This window comes from Megalopta genalis, chromosome 16 (genome assembly GCF_051020955.1).
Source record: "Megalopta genalis isolate 19385.01 chromosome 16, iyMegGena1_principal, whole genome shotgun sequence".
NCBI classification, from domain to species: Eukaryota; Metazoa; Arthropoda; class Insecta; order Hymenoptera; family Halictidae; genus Megalopta; species Megalopta genalis.
In genome coordinates, this window is record NC_135028.1 from 2,725,874 (window position 1) to 2,748,874 (window position 23,001).

Below are 23,001 nucleotides of genomic sequence, written 5' to 3' on the forward strand. Positions count from 1 at the left end.
CAGACACTTTAGAAAAAGATATAAATGAAAACTTTAGCATTAGTGAAGATGTAGTTGAAATTATATATCAACCACAAGCAATATTTAAAGTTAGAGCAGTTACTCGATGTACTGGATCATTGGAGGGTAAATTATTTGCATGTTTACTTATATTCACTTATAGTGGTTTATTTATTTTCAATATTTTGATTACAGAAGATATGTATATTCTTATTGGTATAATATGAATAAATTTTAAATATCAAGAAATATTGTAATGTTTTCTTTATTTCAACAATGTAATTTCTATTTTGTCTATAAATTTAATCCAATCGTAAATTATTTAAAGCAGTTATGATATTTTTTATGGAAGTATTATAAAGCAAAATGCTAATGGTATTTGAATTAATTTTTACTTTCCATAGGACATCATAACAGAGATATTAGGTGCGGTTCTAGCTAAATGAACGGCCTGTATAATAACAGCTAACTGCTACCACAATATTCTACTATAATATTCCAAATTTTTATAAAAATTTTTTTTATAAAAAAAATTTGCGAATATCCTGGAATTTTCATTGAAGTTTTCCTACTTTAATATACATGGTGTCAAGAAATTATGTATATGTGACGACCGTTACAGTGTAATCTTGCAGTTTAAATTAAATTTAATAATATAATAATAATAATAATAATAAAGTTTAATAGTGTAAATTTACGTTTTATTTGCTACTAATTTTTTGTTTAATTAATTCAAAAGTAGATATTACTAATGCTGCAGCTAAAATGTTATGGCCCGTTTCTGTTCTACTGATCTCTCAAACATCATATATGTATATACAATTCCATCGCGTTTCTGTATCCATAATCAATTTACGATTAGGTACATTAATTAAATCTCGCGTTTCTGGCAATATATCAGACTTGTCACGAATGCGGCATATATGTATATCAGGTACACTGTTGATGGGATGTTAGTCGTCGATGGTTCAACTAATATAATTGTAGCTTTCATATTAACTGCATAAGATCGAGCGGCGATAACACATCCAGTGGGAAAGAAATGTATGTGGAGATCCTTTAAAACGGTATAACTTTTTTCAAATTTAACGAAACATTTCGAGTTTTTTTTAAATGTTACAGGGACTAGTACTTGTGACAGTTATAGACTCACATAAAAAATTTTAAAAAGGTTTTTTTTTTTTGTTATTTCAAGCAATAACTACATTCAAAAAAAGTATTTTAGTAATTAGGGCATGGGCGAGTCACGATCCATGACTCGTCCTTCAGACACCTACGAGACACGAAAAACGATATGACATTGTTTCTTCTGTGTTCCACGCGGGGCTGTTCATGTTATTTGTAGTAATGTACACAGAGTAGTAGAGTAGTAGTGGAGTAGTGGCTTGTGGCTTCGATCATTGCCGAAATAACTCGCTCATGCCTGATCTAGTAGAATGATCGTCCTATCTCCTAAAAAAATATAATTCATGTAGTCCACTTTTCAGAGAATTATCATTCTAAAGGTAAATATGTTTGTCCATCACTGTATAAGGAAAAGTTATTCAGAACGATAACGTTGACAACACATTTCAAGCCCATAAAAATCGATGATGGATCTTATGATAGAATTAAAATTCCCAGAGTGCAACACTTTTTGTTTTTCAAAGATCTGTATTTTTGCGATTTCTTCTTTGGTTTTTAATTTTTTGCTACTGCAGCTTGCAAACGAAAACGCTGTAAAAATTTTCTGATGTGTAGCTTGTAATCTAAAATAGACCACATTTTATTCAAAATTTTAAGGAGTCACTGAAATGGAAAAATGAGTGGAGAAGTGTGTCATCTAATTTTCTCTGTAGTTACTTATTCGCAAGGGCAAGTTCCAGGGTTAAAAAGGTATATAGATGCTTAAGGGGTTCAAAACTGTCCTTTAGTTGATTTAAACGGCTGCTATGCCATTCGATAGATTATAAAAAGAAAACGTTTTGTTCAAAGTTTTAACCCTCTATCGTGACTGGAGGGGTAGTTATTGGTTGCCCGTTTCACTTTCTAAATGCCCGCATTGATTGTGAAAATAATGTGGCATGTCACGGCTGTCGAGATTCATGGTTGAGAATTTGTTCAGACATTTGCGTCAATGATCCCGGTTTTATGAAATGAAGAACTTCAAAAAACGCAGTTTCCTTATCGAAGTAGAAATCGCACGCCTACTGTACATTTATAGTAACAATATATTATCAGAATTGTAGCTTCAAAATTTTCCGGATTTTTCTATTAGGTGCGCCATGATTTAAAGGGTCATAGATGATCATAATATTTATTGATGTCGACAGATGCTGACAAGTAAGATAATATGTGAAGATAACAATATGCCTGAAAGACTAGAACATCAGAATGATTTAGTATGTAAACAGAGGCTGAGCAATGGTTAGTTATTTTCTTTTAAAGAAATTGAAAACTGACTTAAGGATGGAGTAGCAATTAATACTCTAAATACAAGCGGCAAAACAGTTTTGAATATTGCACGTGAGAAAAATTATGAACGTTAATTACATTTCTTTTTGCATTAGGTTGTAAGACAGCATTAGATGCCGAATTTGAAGATAATGATAATAATTGCATGGCAGTTTTGCATACGGCTGCTAAATCTGGTCACGTAGACACGATTAAATTTCTGATAAATGAAAAAGCGGTCTATTTTAATATTAAAGACAATGCTGGCATGATAGTTTTGCATACGGTTGCTGAATCTCGACAACTGGACACGGTTAAATTTCCGGAGGATGAAAAAGATGTCGATTTCAATGCTAGAGACAATTGTGACAGAACAGCTTTGCACGGGGCTGCTGCATCTGGAAACTTGGAGATGGTTAAATTTCTGATAAATGAAAAAGCGGTCGATTTTAATGCTACAGACATTCATGGCATAACAGTTTTGCATGCAGCTGCTAAATCTGGTCACTTGGACACTGTTAAATTTCTGATAAATGAGGAAAAGGTCGATTTTAATGCTAAAAACAAATTTGGCATAACAGTTTTGCACAAAGCTGCTATTTCTGGTAACTTGACGATGATTAAATTTCTGATAAATGATAAAGCGACTGATTTTGAAACTAAAGACTATGACGGCAGAACAGTTTTGCACTGGCCTGCTCATTCTGGTAACTTAAAGATTGTAAAATTTCTTATAAATGAAAAAATGGTCGATTTTAATGCTAAAGACAAATTTGGCACAACGGTTTTACATAGGGCTGCTATGTCTGGTAACTTGAGAATGGTTAAATTTTTGACAAATGAAAAATCGGTCGATTTTAATTTTAGAAACGATGATGGCATGAACGTGGTTAAATTTCTGATTGATGAAAAAGAAGTCGATTTTAATGCAAGAGACAATCATGGCAGAACAGTTTTACACACGGCTGCTAACTCTGATAACCTGGAGACAGTTAAATTTCTGATTAATGAAAAAGAGGTTGATCTTAATGCTAGAGACAATCATGGTAGAACAGTTTTGCACACTGCTGCGAATTCTGGTAACCTGGGGATGGTTAAATTTCTTATAAATGAAAAAGTGGTCGATATTAATGCTAAAGACAGTGATGGCATGACAGTTTTACATACGGCTGTTAAATGTGGTCACTTGGACGCTGTTAAATTTCTGGTGGATGAAAAAGAGGTCGATTTTAATACTAAAGACAATCTTGGCCGATCAGTTTTGCACACGGCTGCTAACTCTGGTAACCTGGAGATAGTTGAATTTCTGATAAATGAAAAAGAGATACAACTGCTAAATATGATCACTTGGTGACACGGGTAAAGGAAGAAAAGGTCGATTTTAGTGCGGAAGATATTAATGACTGCTCATTTTTATAGTTGAATTCCTAAGAAATAAGGAAACTGTCGTCTATCAGGAGAAGCTTTAACATCATTAGTTACTTCAGCAAGTATTTGCAAGCTGAGAGATAGTAGCAGTTCTATTTCACACTCTTGTGTGACACGGTGTCACATGATGTTGTGTGAGATGGAGATAGAATCAGGCAAACAAAATATTGCGAAGATGGAAAAATGGCATGAAGTGAGAAAATATGGATCTTTTTAATAAGGCTGTATTTATAATAAATCAATGATCAAATGTGTTGTTTTTAGCAATATATGATACACAGAGTATATTCTTTCTGAATAATCATCATGCTGCCAAAGAAGTGTTTCGTATAGGAATTATGTATTCTTCAGTGATCTTGACTTTGTAAAATTGACTTCACAATTTTGTAGCTGAAGGACTGCTTCAATTTACTATAACCATTACCTTTAGATGACTTTAAATTCAAAAACTTAGATACAATCAACAGAGATGGTATTATCGTTATATTGTTAGATTTGTCTACCAGTTTTATTAGTTTATTGTGAATATGTAATTGGATTAAGAAATTATCAAATAATTTTTCATATTATCGTATTTGTTAATCAAACCAGCATTTCTGAACTCAAGGTGATGTGAAATCCAAAATATATATCATTTAACGCGAAAGTCAGGCTTGCCTTAAGATTTTTAGGGAAAACATAATTTGCTTTGTATTCAAAACATTTTGTTCACAGATTATTGGAAATGTCTAAAAAATGGTGGTTCATGTTAGTAAATAAATTCTACATTTAGCTTCGCAAGTTTTAATTTGAATAATCAATCTGAAAATACATGCTATGTATTTCGTCAGTTTTTATTTTTGTTTCACTTTGGCATACAGAATGGCTTTCTAGGCTGGCTTCGGACGACCGGTTGGCGGCCATTTGCCGTCGCGGCAATCTGTCGCCGAGAAAATCGACTACAGCTTTGTGTTCCGCGTTTTGCCAATACAGTAATTGATATGAAGTAATTTACACGAGACGGCAATTTGGCGGCAAAGTCGTGGTTTATTAAAACAAGGGCGCACTAAAAATATGGAGACGTGTTGTTTGTGGCAATCTGACGCCGTGTTTTAGCGGAATATAGATGTCATAGAAGACGTCCCCCAAAAATCAAACGAATCAGAAAAATTTATGCTTTTCAAAAAGAAAAACATAGCAAAGATGTTCAAATGCGACCGAGGTTTTGGCAACTGTCATTTTACTGCCTGCACTGGAGTTCTGCTGCTCATGGTGTCCCTCACAAAAAGGGAAAGTATCGTTTAGGATACGTCACAATGATATTATACAATTAAATGAAATAATTTTGATATGGCATCTTACCAATGTCACTTATAAAATACTTCATGAAACAATTTCTTATTAATTTTAATTGTCGGCCTCCTTGCACAATTGTTGAATTATTATTAAATTCACGGAAACCTGTGATGATAATAAAGTAAAAAACAATGCGGATCGTATAAGTAAAAAATAATTATTTCCAATGATAGAGTAAGTATCTTCTTCCTGATAACCATCACGGTCTGTAACAAAATTTTGTAGGACGCAACAACATTTAACAGTGTCTACTGCAAAATTCAACATTCAAAGCTCTATGAAATATACGCCACTTATTAGATAAAATCGCAAATGTTGATTCTACAGATCTTCTGGCACGACCAAACCTATAATTAAATATTCTTTTTTCATTTGTAGCGGTCATCGATTCATGGCACTGTGGACGATGGCTGTACAGATCCCCAACGGACACGAGCAACAGTAAAGCTATCTTTAAGGAAACCGTTCCAACGCGTACTGGTAGCATTATAGAGAAAGCATGTTTTCCGTTCTTTAGAATCTTTTGTTTTCGGTCTCAATAGCAAATGCTGGTGTCATAAACTCGGGATTTCCAAAGGGCCCGCGGACAGAGACCCAGCGGCCCACAGCTGACTCGCAGCTGATCCGTGACCGCATCTCGTGTCGAGCAGGCCTGGAGGAAATTCCGTTATCGTGGTAATAAATTCGTAGTCACGGTCAAAAAGCTATAGAAAAAGACGCGACACTAACACCAGGAAAAGGAAGACAACGGGCCCTTACCTATGACCTGATTGATCAGCACGTTACTTAGCGTTTACCAATTAGAGAAAATCGTGACGTAACGTATCTCCGGTTTACCAGCGAGTAGGGGTACAAAAATGTAAGTACTCTTGCTATCGACGTGGTCGGGTGAAGATCGTCTACAGAGAAAATAAAATGCCGTGTACACACACACACACACACACACACACAAATCAAGATTACATCATATTTGATAAAAATCTTCTGCTGTATGGTTTTAACCCTTTGCACTCGACATTATTTCAACTCCAAAATGATGATATTTGTATTTCCATATCGTATGATCGTTTTTATTGGATGCATTGGAAATTGAACCTGTTGGCTTCCGTCTTTTTCCTTTTTTTTTTAATTTACCGAATGCAAGCTTGAATAATGAGAAAATTCTCTTAAAATATAGTATAACAATTTTTAATGTCACCTTAGGGTCGCCAATCGAGTGCAAAGGATTAAAACTTGGTCCGAGAGAGAGAGGGAGAGAGAGAGAGAAGGCTTCATTGCCAACAAACATGTAGGGAATCGGTGATATATTTTCCCTGGTAGTGGTTTCTCGGAAGGAATACATATTATCTTTCACAGTTCTCGGTAATTTATATGTATGTTGAAAATTTGATTGAAATCAGTTCACGATCTTATGAGTTACAACAAATTAAAGATCGCAAAAATCACAGTTTTATCACGTTTTTGATAAAAAAAACTGTAAGAAATGTACAGTTTTTAAAATCGTTCGACGCCTATAGCTCGACTCTGGATTAACCGATTTCGATCAAATTTTCAGCACGCATATAAGTTACCGAGATCTACGAGAGGCATTTTTTGACTTTTTGTTATAGGCTCAGATAAGAAATTAAAAAACGAGAGTTTTTTATTTTGTTTGTCATTCCAAGTAATAGGAAAATTTAAAACAAGCATTTTGATCATCGTCTGGTAGATTAGTTCCGCTATCATCAGAAAAAAATTTAAGTCCCTTAGTCCAGTTTTAAAAAAGGTATTGCGTTTCAATTAACTTGCTTCCTGTGCAAGGAGGAAGGTGATTTAGCAAAATATTACGAAAATGAAACCCTTCATCAAAGTATACCAAGCAAATTTTATAGATTAAATATATGTACTTCTGTCGATAGAGCATCAGCTTCATCTTCAAGGAAAGTTCCTCCAGTTGATAGCAAAGAAACAATGTATTGAAATCACAGAAAAATGTTTTTAAATTGCTTACAATTGCTGCTCATAAGCGAACACTTTCATCTTCGGCTTCTTCCAATGACGACACACAAGGGCAGAACATCGCTAAAGAATCCACAACTGAAACTACGTCCACTGTCAAATTACTTGATATTATAAAACCACAACACGAAAAGCCGAAGAATTCACTCTCACCTCCGGAAACTAATAAATGTCTTGAACCTGCAAAGCAATACATCACTGGCCATAATTACATGTTTTCTATCAGCTATTGTAACCTTGTCAAAAGCGTCGACAGTACAAATTTACACAATTCGGTTCAAGAAAGCACGAACGATATTCTGGGTCTCATCTGCATTCTGATAAGCACGCATGATCGTATAGAAAACAGAAGGCTTAAAAACCAAATCACTAGAATCATAAAAACAAACTGAACAACTCAAACAAAAAGACCTCCTCCATAGAAGACGAATAAAAAGGGCCCTGCAGCAAAGAAGACTACAATTTACGGCTCCTCTTCTGGAATGCAGAGGGTACAATACCACGTACAGAAGAACTGGAACGTATTCTGAAAGGCATAGACATATTTGTATGTGTAAAGTCCTGGTTAAAACTGAACAAAAATCTTAAGTTTACAGATTTTAACACATACAGAAAAGACAGAGTATAGTATAGTGCTATTGATCCGCAAAAACCTTGTTTTTATGGAGGTTACAAATCTATGTGTTCCTGATGACTCTATTGAGATGTATGGTATAAAGCTTACAAATATTAGTCCGTGCTTAAAAATTATAGTGTGTTACAGAAATCCAGGTCTTGTTCTTTCGCAGCATCAATGGGAACAAATCATTAGTAATGCAAGGTAATTCGCAAGGTAATTCACACCATGAGCTATGAAATTATTCTATCACAGATGGTAACGGCAGAAATCTCTTACAAACTAATTCAACATCATGATCTCCTACTGCATAATACAAATACATTTACACATGTAGACGTCTGCGGAGCTAAAATGTCAAACATAGATCTTATTTTATCTACACTGAACATAGCGAATAAAATATACATATACACGGATTCATGACGAAACCTGGGGATCCGACAAATATTTATCTGGATATAGAGACTGAAAAAGTTTACTATCGCAAAAAGTCCTACAAACTTAATTCCGTTTGCATTAACTGCGAGAAAATACCCCTATTTCTTAAAAAATTCTTATATAAAATTTTTCTCCTCTGAGTATGACTTGCTTTCGGCGAGCGAAAAATACAAAATGCTTATTAATTTAATATTGAAAGCTATATAAGAATTCACACCAAAAAAAAGACAGACGTTAGACGTTTTGTTCATAAAAACCTAATCTCGTGGTGGGACAATGACTGTAATAAGATGAAAAGATTTAAAAAAGCAGCGTTTAAGAAATGGGACATACAAAGGAACTTCCCGACTAAATAAATGATAAGAAAATAGTTATAGCTTAAACCAAAAGATTACAAGCAAAAGTATGAAAGTTAATACACATTGAAGAAGACAACAGAGCAAGAAGAGCAGGAGAGGAAGAAGAATTATAAAAAAAGTGGATATATTACATAATTAATATTCGAAAACTGAAGCGGAAAAGAGCATGAAAAAAAAGTAAAGTAGTTGCGGGTATATCTCACAAATTCTATCAAATTACTATTAAATAAAATTACAGAGGAATGGCAGAAAATGCGGTATCTAGAAGAAGTCCTTCTAAGATAGGTAGATTATTTAAGTTAATTTTGAAGAATTATTTACTCGACAAAGATTGCAATACAATCTCTAGCGTACAACAATATTGTAGACATTTTTTGGTCTTAATTTTCTTTAATTCTGATAAAAATAATTTACACTATTACACAACAATATTTCTTTGTGGATACGTAATATATTTTAAGCTTATGTAATATATTTCAGAAAAACATCTCAATAGGTAAACAAGAAGAATTAGATATGTACAAACGAGCACATAAAACATATAGTGAAAAGTGTATAAAAATAACAGCAATGTAACAATACTCTACTTTGTAGTATGCTAGTATGACTAGATAAATTACAAGAGAAAATAGTCGCCCAAGCTTAAAATAAAGATAGTTTCAGAGTTTGCAAAAAGTATGAATATCCGTAGTAATACAAAATTCTTCTGGAACAGAATTAAAGTCCTTAAAAATAAATGGGCTAACATAAATCGAAAAACATGTTTTAGTAAATTTACAGCTTGACAATCGGGTCTCAAATGCTCTTAATAAAATAAGCCCTACATAGATCCCGACTGGCCCTGACTACTGCCCAAATTCTGGACCAAATGAATTTTTTGATGCACCTTTTAACCATATAGAATTTAATGTTGCACTAGACTCGCAGAATCTAAAGTCATCTCTGGAGATTAACCCTAGAGTTATATGGAATTAGTTACGAGGTCATTAAAAAACTACCCTTCAAGTAGAAATTCTTATAGATATATTTAATGAAATGTTCTCCACAGGTGACTACCCTACAGAATGGAATCAATCCTTTATTCATTTTATTAAAAAAAAAAAAACAGAGACCAAAAGAGCGTTCACCCCATCATCCTTTCATCATGCTTTTGCAAACTGTTTCAAACTTTAATTAAAATTAGACTACAATGGTGGTTGGAATGCAATGACTTATTACCAATTAATTCATCCGGTTTTCGTAATGTATTGATAACTTGGTTAATCTTTCTTTATACATAAAAGATAACTTTGTTAATAAGAAAAGCACTCTGGCCGCTTTTCTAGATATTCAGGGGACGTTTGATAACATAAATAATGATATCCTGATTGACAAAGTAGTTTATATAGAATGTTCAGCGCTCCTAATTAAATTTATTAGATTTCTCACTTATCAAAAAGAAATATACACAGCATCGCAAAAGATCAAATCGGAATCGCTTACATGGGTGTTCCTTAAGCAGGAGGATTGCCAGAAATATTACGGTATCTAAATGCAGATGACATTGCAATCTATTCTAACACATCTCCCTTCTTGAAAAGTGTATTAATACCACTGTAAAAGACAAAGGAAGAAGGAAGAGAAACAGAATATTTTAAATACTTTTATAAAAAGGCAAATAAACCTTGGTCCTGTGACAAATTATTTACTCGTGAGCTTACCATACAACAATCAACCGTTGTAAATCTAACCACTACAATCTCGCTGCTTACTTGTTCGTGCTGGTATAACTAGCTGTGTAAGATGTAATTGTAACGTCGAGAAACGGGATTTAAATCATACTGTTTGTCAGTGTCCTTTGTACGATATTCAAAAAGTCGAACGTACCGATCGTACCGAAAGGATCTATAAAGATAAACTGTATTTGCTTTTAGACATACGAACCCTTCTTTCGGAATCTAATATTGTACCGTGTACTCATATATGTATAGTATTTCTTTAAAAAATATAACTTCCAAATTTAAATTACTCATATCATTTGTAATCACTTTTGTAAACTGTTATATTCATGTATAGCTATGCATATAACTCTCACAAAAAAAGATTATAATAATAAAAAAATATAACATTATAATAATAAAAAAAACAAGCCATGAACCAATAGGAACTACTCCCAGCAAATTACTTTTCGGCATAAATCAGTTAGGCGTCGTCAACGATCAAATATGATTCGTTTTAAATACGTATGCCTAATAATATCGAAATTTGAATGAAATCAGAGATAAGCGAGTAGCATCATTGTGGAAAATAAAAATAAAAAATAAACAGATTTATGATCGGCGACACAAACAGAACACGGTCTACCAAGCAGGTGATTATGTGACTATGTTTTTTATGATTAGGAACCACGATATGACTTCCGGAGTTAACAAAAAAACTAATCCCCAAATTTAAAGGCCCACCGTTTACCACGGTAGAAAGCCCCGATCAGATGAAATATTGGATTCAAAAATACCATGCTGATTGTTTCTTTCTGCTATTTCTATTCCGTTACTTTTATTCGTATAAATAATATATTAGTATATATTATATTCTAGTATCTTGCACTTATTTCATTGTTCTTATATTAAACTACTAGTTTATCTTATTTTTAACTATTTCTCAGTAAGCGTATACTTATGTTATGTTTAAATTGTGTTATAAGAAATATAGCATAATGTGCATGTGTGCATAGGGCGAATTGACCGAGGGCAGTCATGTAGTCAGCATTGGTCGAGCTGGAAGCAAAATATACATATATTTATATATATATATGTATGTGTACATATAACACGCGCGCGCGAGCGTGTGTGTGTGTGCGCGCGCCAAGCGCCAACAGTCACTAACTACTTTGTCAGTAACAAGGTCGTTATTCTTTTAAATGAAACACATATGAAAGGTAAGCCAACCGTCGATAATCGTTTATGAGTCAACCAATAAAGGTCGTGAAAATCAACTTGTGTTACAAACCGATATATATATATAATAATATATGTATATAATATACATATAATATACTATATCACTTAAAATCGTACACATAGGAATTCAGGCCTGTTTTGGCCTGTTTTCAAAAAATAAAGAAAATAGGACAAATTACATTAGCGGAACGTGAATTGAAAACTATAATATTCTATTATAGAAATGGAAAAGATTATAATGAAATCATTAAAATTATTAAGCGGAGTAAAAGTACAATCCAAAATATTATAAAATGACACAAAGAAGAGAATCAAATATCAAATAAAGTCAGACAAAGGTTTGATAAGAAACTGAATGCAACGAATAAGCAATAAATTATTCGAAAAATTGAAGATAGCCCGACAGGATGTGCTCTCAAATTGGCATGAAATGTTCAAAAATATTTCAATGTAACAGTAAGTGAATCGACTATTAAAAGAGTACTAAGAAAAACTATTATCATGGTAGAATTGCGCAGAAGAAGCCGTTGATAAGTTTGCAAAATAAAAAGAGGAGACGTAAATTTGCAAAAAAATACATCAAAGAAGATTTACTTCCGGTGTTGGGAATTTAGTATTTATCGATAATGTAATGGGTAAATGAGTCTACTTAAATATATTAAAAAATAACTTAAAGCAAAGTGCTGAAAAAAATGGAGCTTTTAAATCATTTTAACTTTTACGCCGACAACGATCCGAAGCATAATTCTAAAGTTTTTCGGACACTTCCCCAATCGTCGGATATGAATATGGTAGAACATGTGCAGAATGAATTGGAAAGAAAAATACGATTACATAATATTACAACTGAAGAAAGTCTAAAGATGGCTTTACACACACACACACACACACACACACGCGCGCGCGCGCGCGCGCGCAAGAAGATTGGTAAAAAATGACACCCCAATTTTGCGAAAATTTAGTCAAATCAATTCCTCGGCGACTATAATGTGTTGAAAATGCACGTGAATGTTCTATAAAATATTAACATAAGCTTAATATGTACTGTACGATTTTGACTGAATTCCTAGTCACTGTATTCTGCGTTTGCAAACGCTTGATGCCGTTGAAGTACATATTCTCTTGTCCGCCAACTGGGATAACGGTTTCATAAGGATGAGAGCTGACACGTAAAAAATTCTTCGAGGTGCGCGATTTTACCTGGCATCTTTGGCTACGGTCAAAATATAAATATAAATTCGCGGTATGATTGAATTCACGTTTGTCTTTACCGAGCTAACGTAAAACGCATTAATTTTTTGTTGCCGTGCTTCCTTTGTGACGTGATCTGAAAATGGAATAGGATGTCGAAGTTTATCGGTCTGTGTTCTTTTATAACGTGAAAACCCGATACGTAATGGATGAGCATAGTTTACGTAGCTTCGATCCATTCCAAATGGCTTAACGTAACCAAATCGTAGATCGTGCATGTGAATTTTTGATATCGACATTATTATTTTTACGAGATTTTGTAATGAGGTGATTTGTTTGATTTTTTATGAAGGAGTGTTGTGATGAAGAGAACTGATTCGCATAGGGCTTCCGTGAACGTTGCAAATGATTTGAATTGCATTTCCTCGTTTTAAATTCTCTAGCCAGTTTGCTATTTCTTTTATTTTATTTTCTGTTGTTATTCTTTCCTCTTCTTCTCTTCTTTGTCTTTCCATTCGTATCTTTTTTGTATTGTTGAATTTTTTGGGAAATTGTTGTTTGTTATTCTTCTTATCTACCTCTTTTTCAACCTTTCCCTTTTGGCTACCCCAGTCTGATGAGAATGCGACCGGCGAGCACGATCTTCCTTTTGACTTGTCCCATTCGGATGTAGAGGGATTATCGTAGAGGGGTCTAATAAGGGGACCTAATTAGGGGTATAATTAGGGTTTATCTAATAACGGGAGAGTTATTCGGGCCAAATCGCGGTTTCACGGGTCGATCTAGGCCCGACTTTCAAACACGAACGAAGTCGCGGAGTTTTTTTGATCGACGATGTTCAAAATCGCCGCAAAACAAACAGTACTCATTATCGCCGAATGTTGCCCGAGCGTTAAAGGCCCGTCTGCAACGAACAATTCAAATGCCACGTTCGAATTGTCCCCTGTTTTAGTCAACTGTTTGACAATAGGCGCCTGATCCACATATATACTACCGCACATCGCGACGACGCCACAGTGGAGTATGTGACTCAAAAGTGCAGTTGAAAATCGATCTTTAAAATTTCACTTAAATCGTAAAACTGTTGTTTCTTGAGTTAGTTGAATGTCTGAGAAATTATGTATCAACCTTCTTTTTCTCATTTCTCTCTCTCTCTCTCTCTCTCTCTCTCTCTCTCTCTCTCTCTCTCTCTCTCTCTCTCCATCCATAGGGCTCTGTAATTTATCGGTTATTTACAATTCTAATGATACGCGTTTCTTTCTCATTTATTCGTAATTTTACACTTATTTCCACAAATTACGTAAACATTCTTATACAGAAGCTTAAAACTACTTCTTCTTCTAATGCTTTTATAGTAATTAATATTTAAAAATAATCAACGATTTACTAAGTCTGTTTATGAGTTTTAGACTTTGTTAATGATTTTGTTCGGGTGAGTGCCAGCGTTCATACTTCAATCTTCTGTTTTTCTGAAGTTTTACGCCTAAGAATCTGGAAACATTGGTTCCAACTGCGTGTTTTATAGTCAATTTACGATCAAATGACCATCGAGAATCGCAGAGTTTTTCGGTAAAGTAAGTACTAATGAATTATTTGAAGAAACTATTCACATTAGAAATGTTTATATTACGATTCTTTTTTTATGCGTATGTATTTATTTATTTCCGCAATTATAGACCTAGAAAGGGACATTGCTTGTATAGATTTTATTGCACAGGCTTGAAATAGCTACAGTGGAGTATTTATATTTTATTTATATTTGCAATTTTTATATATAAATATCAATGTATCTTCCAACAAAAAATCCTATACATATTTTTATCCGTTTCTATTAGTTTTCATTAAATTATGCCTCTGAAAGTTCTCTGCTTGAGAATGTTTCCCCTTCATTCAATATCATTCCTCCTCCTGCTCCTCCCGTTCATCATCATCTTTTTCTTCTGATTCCTGTTCTTCTACAACAACTGACGCAGGTTCAGAAGGTAGAAGCAAGTGTAATGTTTCGCTTAGATATGACGTTGACTTTTCTTTGCGATCGGTCTCATACCGGATATCAGAGGATTCAAAGTAAACAAGAGTCTGTTCAACACTTCGTTATTACATGATTTCTTCAAAAAATTTCATGTTAAACCTTCTATGTAATAACGAAAGTGTTTGTTTCTTACATCAGCTGCTTCTTCTGATAGTTTTCTAAATAGGTAAAATAGCATTTTCAATCATTAATCATCCATGAATAAGTAACCTGTACATAGTTAGAGATATAGGGTACTACGAGTCTAATTGAACATACAGTTTTGCAGTATGCATAGTAACTTTTCAAATTTACATAAGTCTATTTTACCACCACTTGAAACAGTTTGTAATATGACTCTAAGTTTACATATTAATAAGACATTAATCCCGGTTATGCTAGATGATTGAAAATATCAAGAAACTTTACGATCTGGTACGCGCCTCTTCAAGGACCAATTTTGTCCTCACAACATTCATTTTAATAAAAGTAGTTTATATCATCGAAAAGTAAAAATGTCAAACTTTAAAACGATATATGGTTCATTGAATTTGGATGAACATTAACAAAATTATGTAAAAAAGCATTGTAACATAACTTAACATTTTTTTTACGTAAGAGTTAATATTTAGGTCGAACTGTCCATCATATATGGCTAGCTTAGTAAGCAACGAATCTCTTTCGAACTTGATTGGAAGGTTGTTTTTTACCAAATGTGTCCTTTAGTTTTTACCCTTTTAGTAAACCTTTCTAACGTGAAAATTCCTTGCCCTGTCACACACCGAGTTACCAAAAGTTCTTCAATCTACCGCCAACGGCGTTAAGTTAGAAAATCTTCAAATGTTTCATCCCTGACTTCATCCACTCGGTGTCTTCACTGTTCATGTTCATTGTTCGCTCTACTTTCCCGCTCATTTGATTACAGTAAATCGCACCCATTGAACTGTAGATATTTGTATTGCAATAAAATTCGTGTACTATACATATTTTATATTTATTAACGGTATCATTCGCAAAGTAATATATTTATTTAACGTGTTGAATTATTTTGATTCGAACTACAGTAGTATATCATAAACAATGTCACGTATAAGAAGACTTTCATTACGGGGTATTCGTAATTTCGGCGATGAAAACGAAGAAGCAATAATTCGATTTTCTCGACCACTGACACTTATTCTTGGTCCAAATGGCACTGGGAAAACAACAATTATCGAAGCACTGAAATATGTCACTTGCGGCGAATTTCCTCCCAATTCAGAGCGTGGAAAATTCTTTATACACGACCCGGCTTTGACAATGACATCCTCGGTAAAATTGTTTGCTATCACGTGTATAGTTTTATTACTATTCATTTCATTAGCATTCTTATTTTTGTACAGGTCCGAGCTGTTATAAAGGCCGAAATAGTGGATAGAAAAGGAAATATAATTACAATATGCAGAACACTAGAATGCTCTAGAATAACTGGGACACAAAAATTAAAGACCCTTGATAATACATTGAGTAGACTGAACAAGGGTACAGACAAGGTCGTATCGATCACCAACAGATGCGTTAATGTCGATACAGAACTTTCATTAATAATGGGTGTGTCCAAACCAATTTTGGATTACGTTATATTTTGCCACCAGGAAGATCTGAGTTGGCCATTTAACGAGGGCAAAAAATTAAAAGAAAAATTTGATGAAATCTTTGACAGCACAAATTACAATAAAGCAATTGAAAGTATCATAAAACTGATGAAAGAATATACTACAAAGTTGAAATTATTACAAGAAGAACAAAATTCATGTCGTATAATCGTTTCTCAAGTAGAAGACAAAGAAAAAACATTGAGAGATCAGAGAAGACGATTGAAGACTGCAATAGAAAAAGTAGAGGAAATTAAAAATGAATTGGAACCTTTAGTTCAGAGGATTAAAAATTTTGAAAAAGTGGCTACTAACTATAAAGATTTACAAATTCGAGAAAGTAATTCCTTTAAAACATTTATGAAACTTTTTTTCGATGAAAGCTTATATGTTTATAAATGCAATCTTTTTTCAGAAAGCAAGAAAACAGAGTATAATTTATGTAAACAGCATATAGACAGATTAGAAGAAAATATAGAAGAAGAGTTTGATGGTTCGATGACAGAATTATTTGCTGAGATAGAAACGTTTGATGAAAAATTAAAAGGAAAAGTTGATACCATAAAAGAAGTACAATACTTGTTACCAGTTAATAAATATCTTCAAACTTTGAATTTGCATTTATTTTTTACATATTTAGTTTCAGACAAGAGTAAAAGAAATTGCTGAAGAGGAGACCAAGATATCAAATTTATTAGCCAGAGAAAATGTCACCAGTGGTTCTTTAAAACAACAAGTTAAAGATCAGGAAAGAAAAGTTACTAATCGCAATAAAATATTAAATGAAGCATTAATGGCATGGCAACTGGATACTATAGATTCTAGTGTTTCGGAAATAGGTTCGAATGCTATTACACATTCCAGAACTGAAATGGATATTTTTAAGTTACTATACATTTGAATTGTTTTTAATGTTGTAGAAGTTCTAGCTTTAACCAAAAGATTACGAGAAAAATTCCAAGAGTTAGAACACATTGGAGAGGACAATAGAGCAAGAAGAGCAGGAGAGGAAAAAGAATTACAAAATCAAGTGGACATACTGCGCAATGAATATTCGAAAAGTGAATCCGAAAAAAATATGAAAGAAAGTGAAGTAGTTGCTACGAGAGATGAAATTCATAAAATAAAATTGGAGAAAATACGGGTATATCTCACAACCTGTATCAAATTATTGTTTGATAAGAATGCATATATTAGTATAATACATTTAATTTAATTTTAAGCTTGGAGATGCTGCTAATAACTTAAACACCATAGAATCCAAAATGCAAACGGTAAAAACTAAAATTGAACATTTGAATGAAACATTGAATGTAAATACAGCGAAGGAGGAAGTTACTGGTAAAATAAAATTAAGAGATGAAACCGAAGCGAAGTTGAACGCTGTCGACGAGGAAATAACTTCATTATTAAAACAAAGTTCGTTACAAGCCGAACTGGAATTGCATAATAATTCATTAGTATCGAAGGAAAAGGAATTACAGAAGTTAAAAGATAAATATGAAGAAATTATAAAAAACTTAGTGGATGTCAAAGAACTGACACAAATTAAATTAAAAAATAAAGTAGATACAACTCAAAGAGAATTGGTACTTACAAACTGTTATTAAAATTACACAGACTTCCACAATTTATTTCTATTATTAATAAAATTGATTACATATTAATTTTCTAGACAAGCCAAATAGAATCTATTAATCACCAAATTCAAATGGAAGAAATTCGATCTAATACATTACAAACAACAATATCGCATGTTGAGAGTGAGCTTCATAAAAAAAGGAAGGAAATAGAATGTGAGTTAAATGCTATTTTGTAAGTTCGAAATCAATTCATTATCAATGATAAATTTTTCTATTTCAGCTGACAAAGCACAAGTTTCTTTGTTTTGTAAATATCAAGATTTTGATGAGTCTGTGTTATTGCAATCCAGAAAATTAAAAGATTTACAAGATAAAAGAGGTTTATATGCTCATCAAGGAGTTGCTTATAAGGATTATATAAAACAATTGAAGGAAACAAGTCCTTCTTGCCCTTTATGTCACAGAGGTTTTGAAGAACGCCAAGCTGTTGAGAATTTGTTAAGGGAAATGGAAAACGAAATGGAAAGCCACCCAAACCGTTTAAAAAAATGTGAATCAGAATTGGAAATACAGCAAGAAAAATATGATAAGATGTTGCAGCTGAAACCAGTGATCGAAAAAATAGTACACTTTGAAGAAAATGAGCTGGAAAATTTAATGTAAGTATATTAAAGTTTATTTTCAATGTATTTCTTTTCATCTTGTTTTATTAAATTTATAGTAATGTAATCATAATTTATAGGAATAATTTAGGAAAGTCTAAATCTGAACTAGCAAAATTACAGACGTCTATAACGGAATTAAAAAACAAGAAATCTGATCCCGAAAAGAGATTAACGTTGACCCAAAATATCATGAGTGATATTGTGTTATGGGATAGATGCATTGATGACATAACAAAACATAAACAGACGATTGATAGTTTCAAAACACGCATGATTAATGCAGGTATATAAGTGGTCTTAAATACTTGAAGCTTAATATACAAATTACAACAAATATTTTTTTACATCTAGGCATTAAATCAGAGCGTAGCATTGATGAAGCTCAAAGAGAAAGGGATGAGTTGAAAACGCTATTGAAAACCATTCGTCGTGATATCGAAAATTTGCAGTCCTCGATAAATACACAGAATGAAAAACTGTATAACGCTCGGGAGGAATTAAACGCATTACATGAAGAACAATTGAAAATACGTGCAGGTGTGCAAGAAGTAAAACAGTTACAAGAGAAACTGGAAACACTATACTCGAAGGAGGTTTTGTTGGGGAAATTGGTGGATGATTTGAAGCAAAAATGTACAGTAGCCGAAGGCAATCTAACTTTAGGAATCGAAAAATTAGAGAAGAAGAAGAAAGAAAATTGGGAGAAACAGGAAATGGATAGAAAAATATTAGCTGAAGGGTTTAGACGTTTATCCGATTTAGAAAAAATACAAGATGATGTCGATGCATTTGTGTACCGTAAAATTCCTGAAGCTTTAGAACATTCCGAAAATAAGATCAAACGTTATGAAATCTCAATTAAGAATTTTCGATCTGAGAAAAGCAAATCTGAAGCAGATATAAACAAACTGAAAGAACAAATCACTCTTCACGAAGTTCTAAAAAGAAATTTATCTGATAATGTACAGTTACGGAGAGAGAGGGAGAAATCTAAAACTTTACAACAAGAATATTCAGATTTAAGAAATGAGTTGATGTCTATAAATTATACTCAAATTATGGAAGAGTTGCAGAACATGTGCGAGCGAGAAGAAGCCCTCCTGAGACAGGTAGATTATTTAAGTTAATTTTAAAGAATTATTTATTCAACAAGGATTGAAATAGAGCATACAACAATATTGCAGATATTTTTTGGTCTTGCTTTTCTTTAATTCTGATAAAAATAATTTACTAAACATTTAATGTTTCCTGTAATGCATTAACTTAATATTGACTGAAACAATTTTTCTTTGTGGATACGTAATATATTTCAAATTCTGTTCAGAGAAACATCTCAATAGGTAACCAAGAGGAATTAGAACTAGTCGTAGAGCAGGGTACAACAGAATTGAAGCAGGACCTGTACAAACTAGCACATAAAAGATATAAGAGAAAATGTATAGAGATAACGGTAATGTAACAATACCCTACTTTATAGTATGTTAGTATGACATTGTATGATATTGCTTTAACTTATCTCTCTCTTAAATCAGACTGTAAAACAAACGATATCAACTTTGAAAGTGTACAGTCAAACACTGGACAGAGCTGTCCTAAAATTTCACGAAGACCGTATGGCATCGGTCAACAGAATTATGAAGAGGCTTTGGAAACTTGTATATACCGGTTCCGATACTACGTCTATAGAAATTCGTACGGACGCTACCAAATCTGTAGGTGGTGCAAAAAGATCATACACCTATAAATTGGTTCAAACAAAACATGGTCATGAAATTGACATGAGGGGTCGCTGCAGTGCTGGACAAAGAGTAAAGTATCCTTTGGCAGAAACGTAGTTGCTAAAAACAGTAAATTTGTTCATTTATGGAATGTTGATTTCAGGTTCTAGCCTCTATAATTATAAGACTTGCCTTAGCGGAGACTTTCTGCAAAGATTGCGGAATTCTTGCCTTGGACGAACCAACAACAAATTTAGATCAAGAAAATGCAGACAGTTTAGCAGATGCATTAGCCACGTATGTTGCAATCATTAGTATTAACATCAGTTTAATTGAATACATGAATCGTGAACGTCGTTTTACATTACAGTGTTGTCAAATTACGATCCCAATATCAGAAGAATTTTCAACTGGTCGTAATTAGTCATGATGAAAGGTTTTTGTTCAAATTAGCTGAATTAAGTGAAAATAGAGGCTTCCATCAGCTATTCAGAAAGAGAAAGTATGTGTATGATAAATATTTATGAATAGAAATATCATTTTAAACGTATTTTGTGAATTCCGCAGTGGATACTCGTCAATTAGATACTGTCGACTGAATAACCAAAATTTGGGAGCGAATGATGTTCAAGAACCACTATCGTCTGAAGACGAATGTATGGAAAGCATAGCACAATTGCAAAATAAAGCGGAGGGAAATTCACGCAAAAAATTTTGTAGTGATAGTTTATATCAGAGAAAAAGATCTACTGGACAGACTGATAGCAATGATCATACTGAAGCTACAACCTCGAAGAAGACATATGTTCTGGCTATATAAGACCTGCACTCTACCTCATTCAATGCTATAGTTCTTGTTAAATTTAAAAAACAATCTTAAAAATGTATAAATATGTATTGGTCCTGTTATTGAATGTTATAAAACAAAAATAAATTAATTTTCTTACAAATTAATTGTGAGTTCCCATGTGACAGATGCGGAGCACTTGTCATTCTAAACAACCTCAATCTGTTATAGTACTGTGTTAATAACAATCTAACACTTATCAATAATTTCGCGACTTCTACTGATGAAACAATATATGCAATTAACAATACGAATTGTGGGTTCATCTTGTGGACGAAGTAATTCTCCCTTCAATGTTTTCTCATCGCATTTTTTGACACGTTTTATTACTGCTTTCTCGCTGTTCAATTCCAATTCTTTGAATTTAATAAATTTCGTAATAGTAAAAAATGTTAATGAATCTATTGGAGAATTTTTGAATGAAACGTTGTTATATTGATGAAATAATACATTAATAATCATTTTCTTTTACTAGTATTTAACTCGTACACCATAGATTTTTAATTAAATTGTATAGAAAATTATAAAAAGAGGCGAAAATTTTCAAGAGTTCATTATTATAAATTATTAAATTATGTACAGTTTGTAGGATTTAAAATAATTGTTGTGAGACTACATTGAAATAATAATTTGTTTTACTAGAGTAGATGTATCAGTTTCCTGGCTTGTCCGAATTTTTGTGCCCCCGGATTAAAAACGTATAGAAAAAGAAGTGTGTTATATTGTATAAATTAATAATCTATTCTTTTTATTATGTTTACCTATGCACATGTAAGGTTTGGGGAGGGGCATCGCACTTTTCATATGTTAAAATGTAATTAACATTTTGCAATTGATGCTACAGCAGTTCTAAGGCATTTACGTGGTATGTCTTGTCAAAAACCGTAAGAAACTCTTGCTTAAGATTTTCGTATAAATTAATGATTAATGTGATTTACATTGTACAAAACGCAAATTATGTCACAAGAACGTGTTCGTATCTCAGTGCCTAGTGTCCTCTTATATTAATTAGACCGCGTGATCGAAGCTGACCTCATTTTTATTCAGATCAATTGAAAAAGCGTGCATGAAATACAAGCACGGTAATATGGAAAGTATAGAAATACGGGGCATTGACGTATGTTAAGGTACGGAAATACAGGGCACGGTATCAAGTGTGAAGTTCTTAGAAGAGCACGGAAATATGGTCAAAAACGCTATTTTTTTATTTCATTAAAAACATTATTAAATTACTAATTTTTATCATGCAAAAAATATGTTATAATAATAATGTAACAATGAATTTTCCAAACCGTTACAAAGGTGTAAGATTGCCAGGGCACGGGCCGCAAAATGTACAATCTAGGGCTGGCGGTGGGGGCATCCGCCGTCAACGCAAGCTTACGTTCTGCGCAGAATGGAGGTGGCGCGAGGTACAAACTCCAGAATTACGGGCTGCGAACGAACTACAGAAGCAACAACAATCTCCTGTGTTTCACAGGCATCTCTATTTAATAATAATGGCCCTTTTCAAGGCTTCAAATTCATTCTAGCTTTATTTACACCAGATGTGATAACAATGCGATAATAAAATACCATTTTCTATTTTTCCCAGATCTACAAACTTAATTATATGTATTCCTAGTTTCGTTCATAGTTTCGATAAATGCGAAATTATCTGCTGCTTACTAAACTCTATCTCGTGGAGTATAATAATAATTGCTGATCGTCTCGGTCAAGAAGTATTGGGTTATTTTATTATTTATTATCATTTTAAATCCTACAAACTGTACATAATTTAATAATTTATAATAATGAACTCTT

The 23,001-nt window shown here is 33.1% G+C and overlaps 2 protein-coding genes and 1 long non-coding RNA gene across 5 annotated transcripts; 2 read left to right on the forward strand and 1 right to left on the reverse strand.

Annotated features, from left to right (window-relative positions):
* Positions 1-1,158: 1,158 nt before the first annotated feature.
* On the reverse strand, positions 1,159-22,590 carry LOC117220359 (uncharacterized). Its single transcript, XR_004490255.2, has 2 exons — positions 22,491-22,590; positions 1,159-1,452 (listed from the first exon to the last, which is right to left on the reverse strand). It is a non-coding gene; the product is annotated as an uncharacterized LOC117220359 (long non-coding RNA).
* LOC117220356 (uncharacterized) lies at positions 1,449-10,617 on the forward strand. Of its 2 annotated transcripts, XM_033470232.2 has the most exons (3): positions 1,449-3,792; positions 3,853-6,055; positions 7,095-10,617. In XM_033470232.2, exon 1 carries the CDS (start codon positions 2,600-2,602, stop codon positions 3,785-3,787), a length of 1,188 nt encoding a protein of 395 aa, XP_033326123.2. In that variant the 5' UTR covers positions 1,449-2,599; the 3' UTR covers positions 3,788-3,792; positions 3,853-6,055; positions 7,095-10,617. The 2 variants fall into 2 exon arrangements, with proteins under 2 accessions (XP_033326123.2, XP_076382970.1); XM_076526855.1 differs by having other exon boundaries at positions 1,449-6,055.
* On the forward strand, positions 12,662-21,305 carry LOC117220357 (DNA repair protein RAD50). Of its 2 annotated transcripts, XM_076526851.1 has the most exons (17): positions 12,662-13,835; positions 14,150-14,314; positions 15,816-16,062; positions 16,134-16,725; positions 16,801-16,955; positions 17,026-17,224; positions 17,306-17,529; positions 17,609-17,974; positions 18,061-18,181; positions 18,249-18,627; positions 18,711-18,916; positions 18,985-19,742; positions 19,958-20,083; positions 20,166-20,441; positions 20,515-20,648; positions 20,722-20,853; positions 20,919-21,305. In XM_076526851.1, exons 3-17 carry the CDS (start codon positions 15,832-15,834, stop codon positions 21,169-21,171), a joined length of 4,152 nt encoding a protein of 1,383 aa, XP_076382966.1. In that variant the 5' UTR covers positions 12,662-13,835; positions 14,150-14,314; positions 15,816-15,831; the 3' UTR covers positions 21,172-21,305. The 2 variants fall into 2 exon arrangements, with proteins under 2 accessions (XP_076382966.1, XP_033326124.2); XM_033470233.2 differs by having other exon boundaries at positions 12,662-14,314.
* Positions 22,591-23,001: the final 411 nt, after the last annotated feature.

Coding starts and splice junctions, on each gene's coding strand:
- LOC117220356 (XM_076526855.1), top strand. CDS start 2,600: ATGGCAGTTTTGCATACGGCTGCTAAATCTGGTCACGTAGACACGATT.
- LOC117220357 (XM_033470233.2), top strand. CDS start 15,832: ATGTCACGTATAAGAAGACTTTCATTACGGGGTATTCGTAATTTCGGC. Junction 17,530..17,608: donor TAAAATTGGAGAAAATACGG/GTATATCTCACA, acceptor TTTAATTTTAAG/CTTGGAGATGCTGCTAATAA. Junction 20,442..20,514: donor GCTGCAGTGCTGGACAAAGA/GTAAAGTATCCT, acceptor TGTTGATTTCAG/GTTCTAGCCTCTATAATTAT.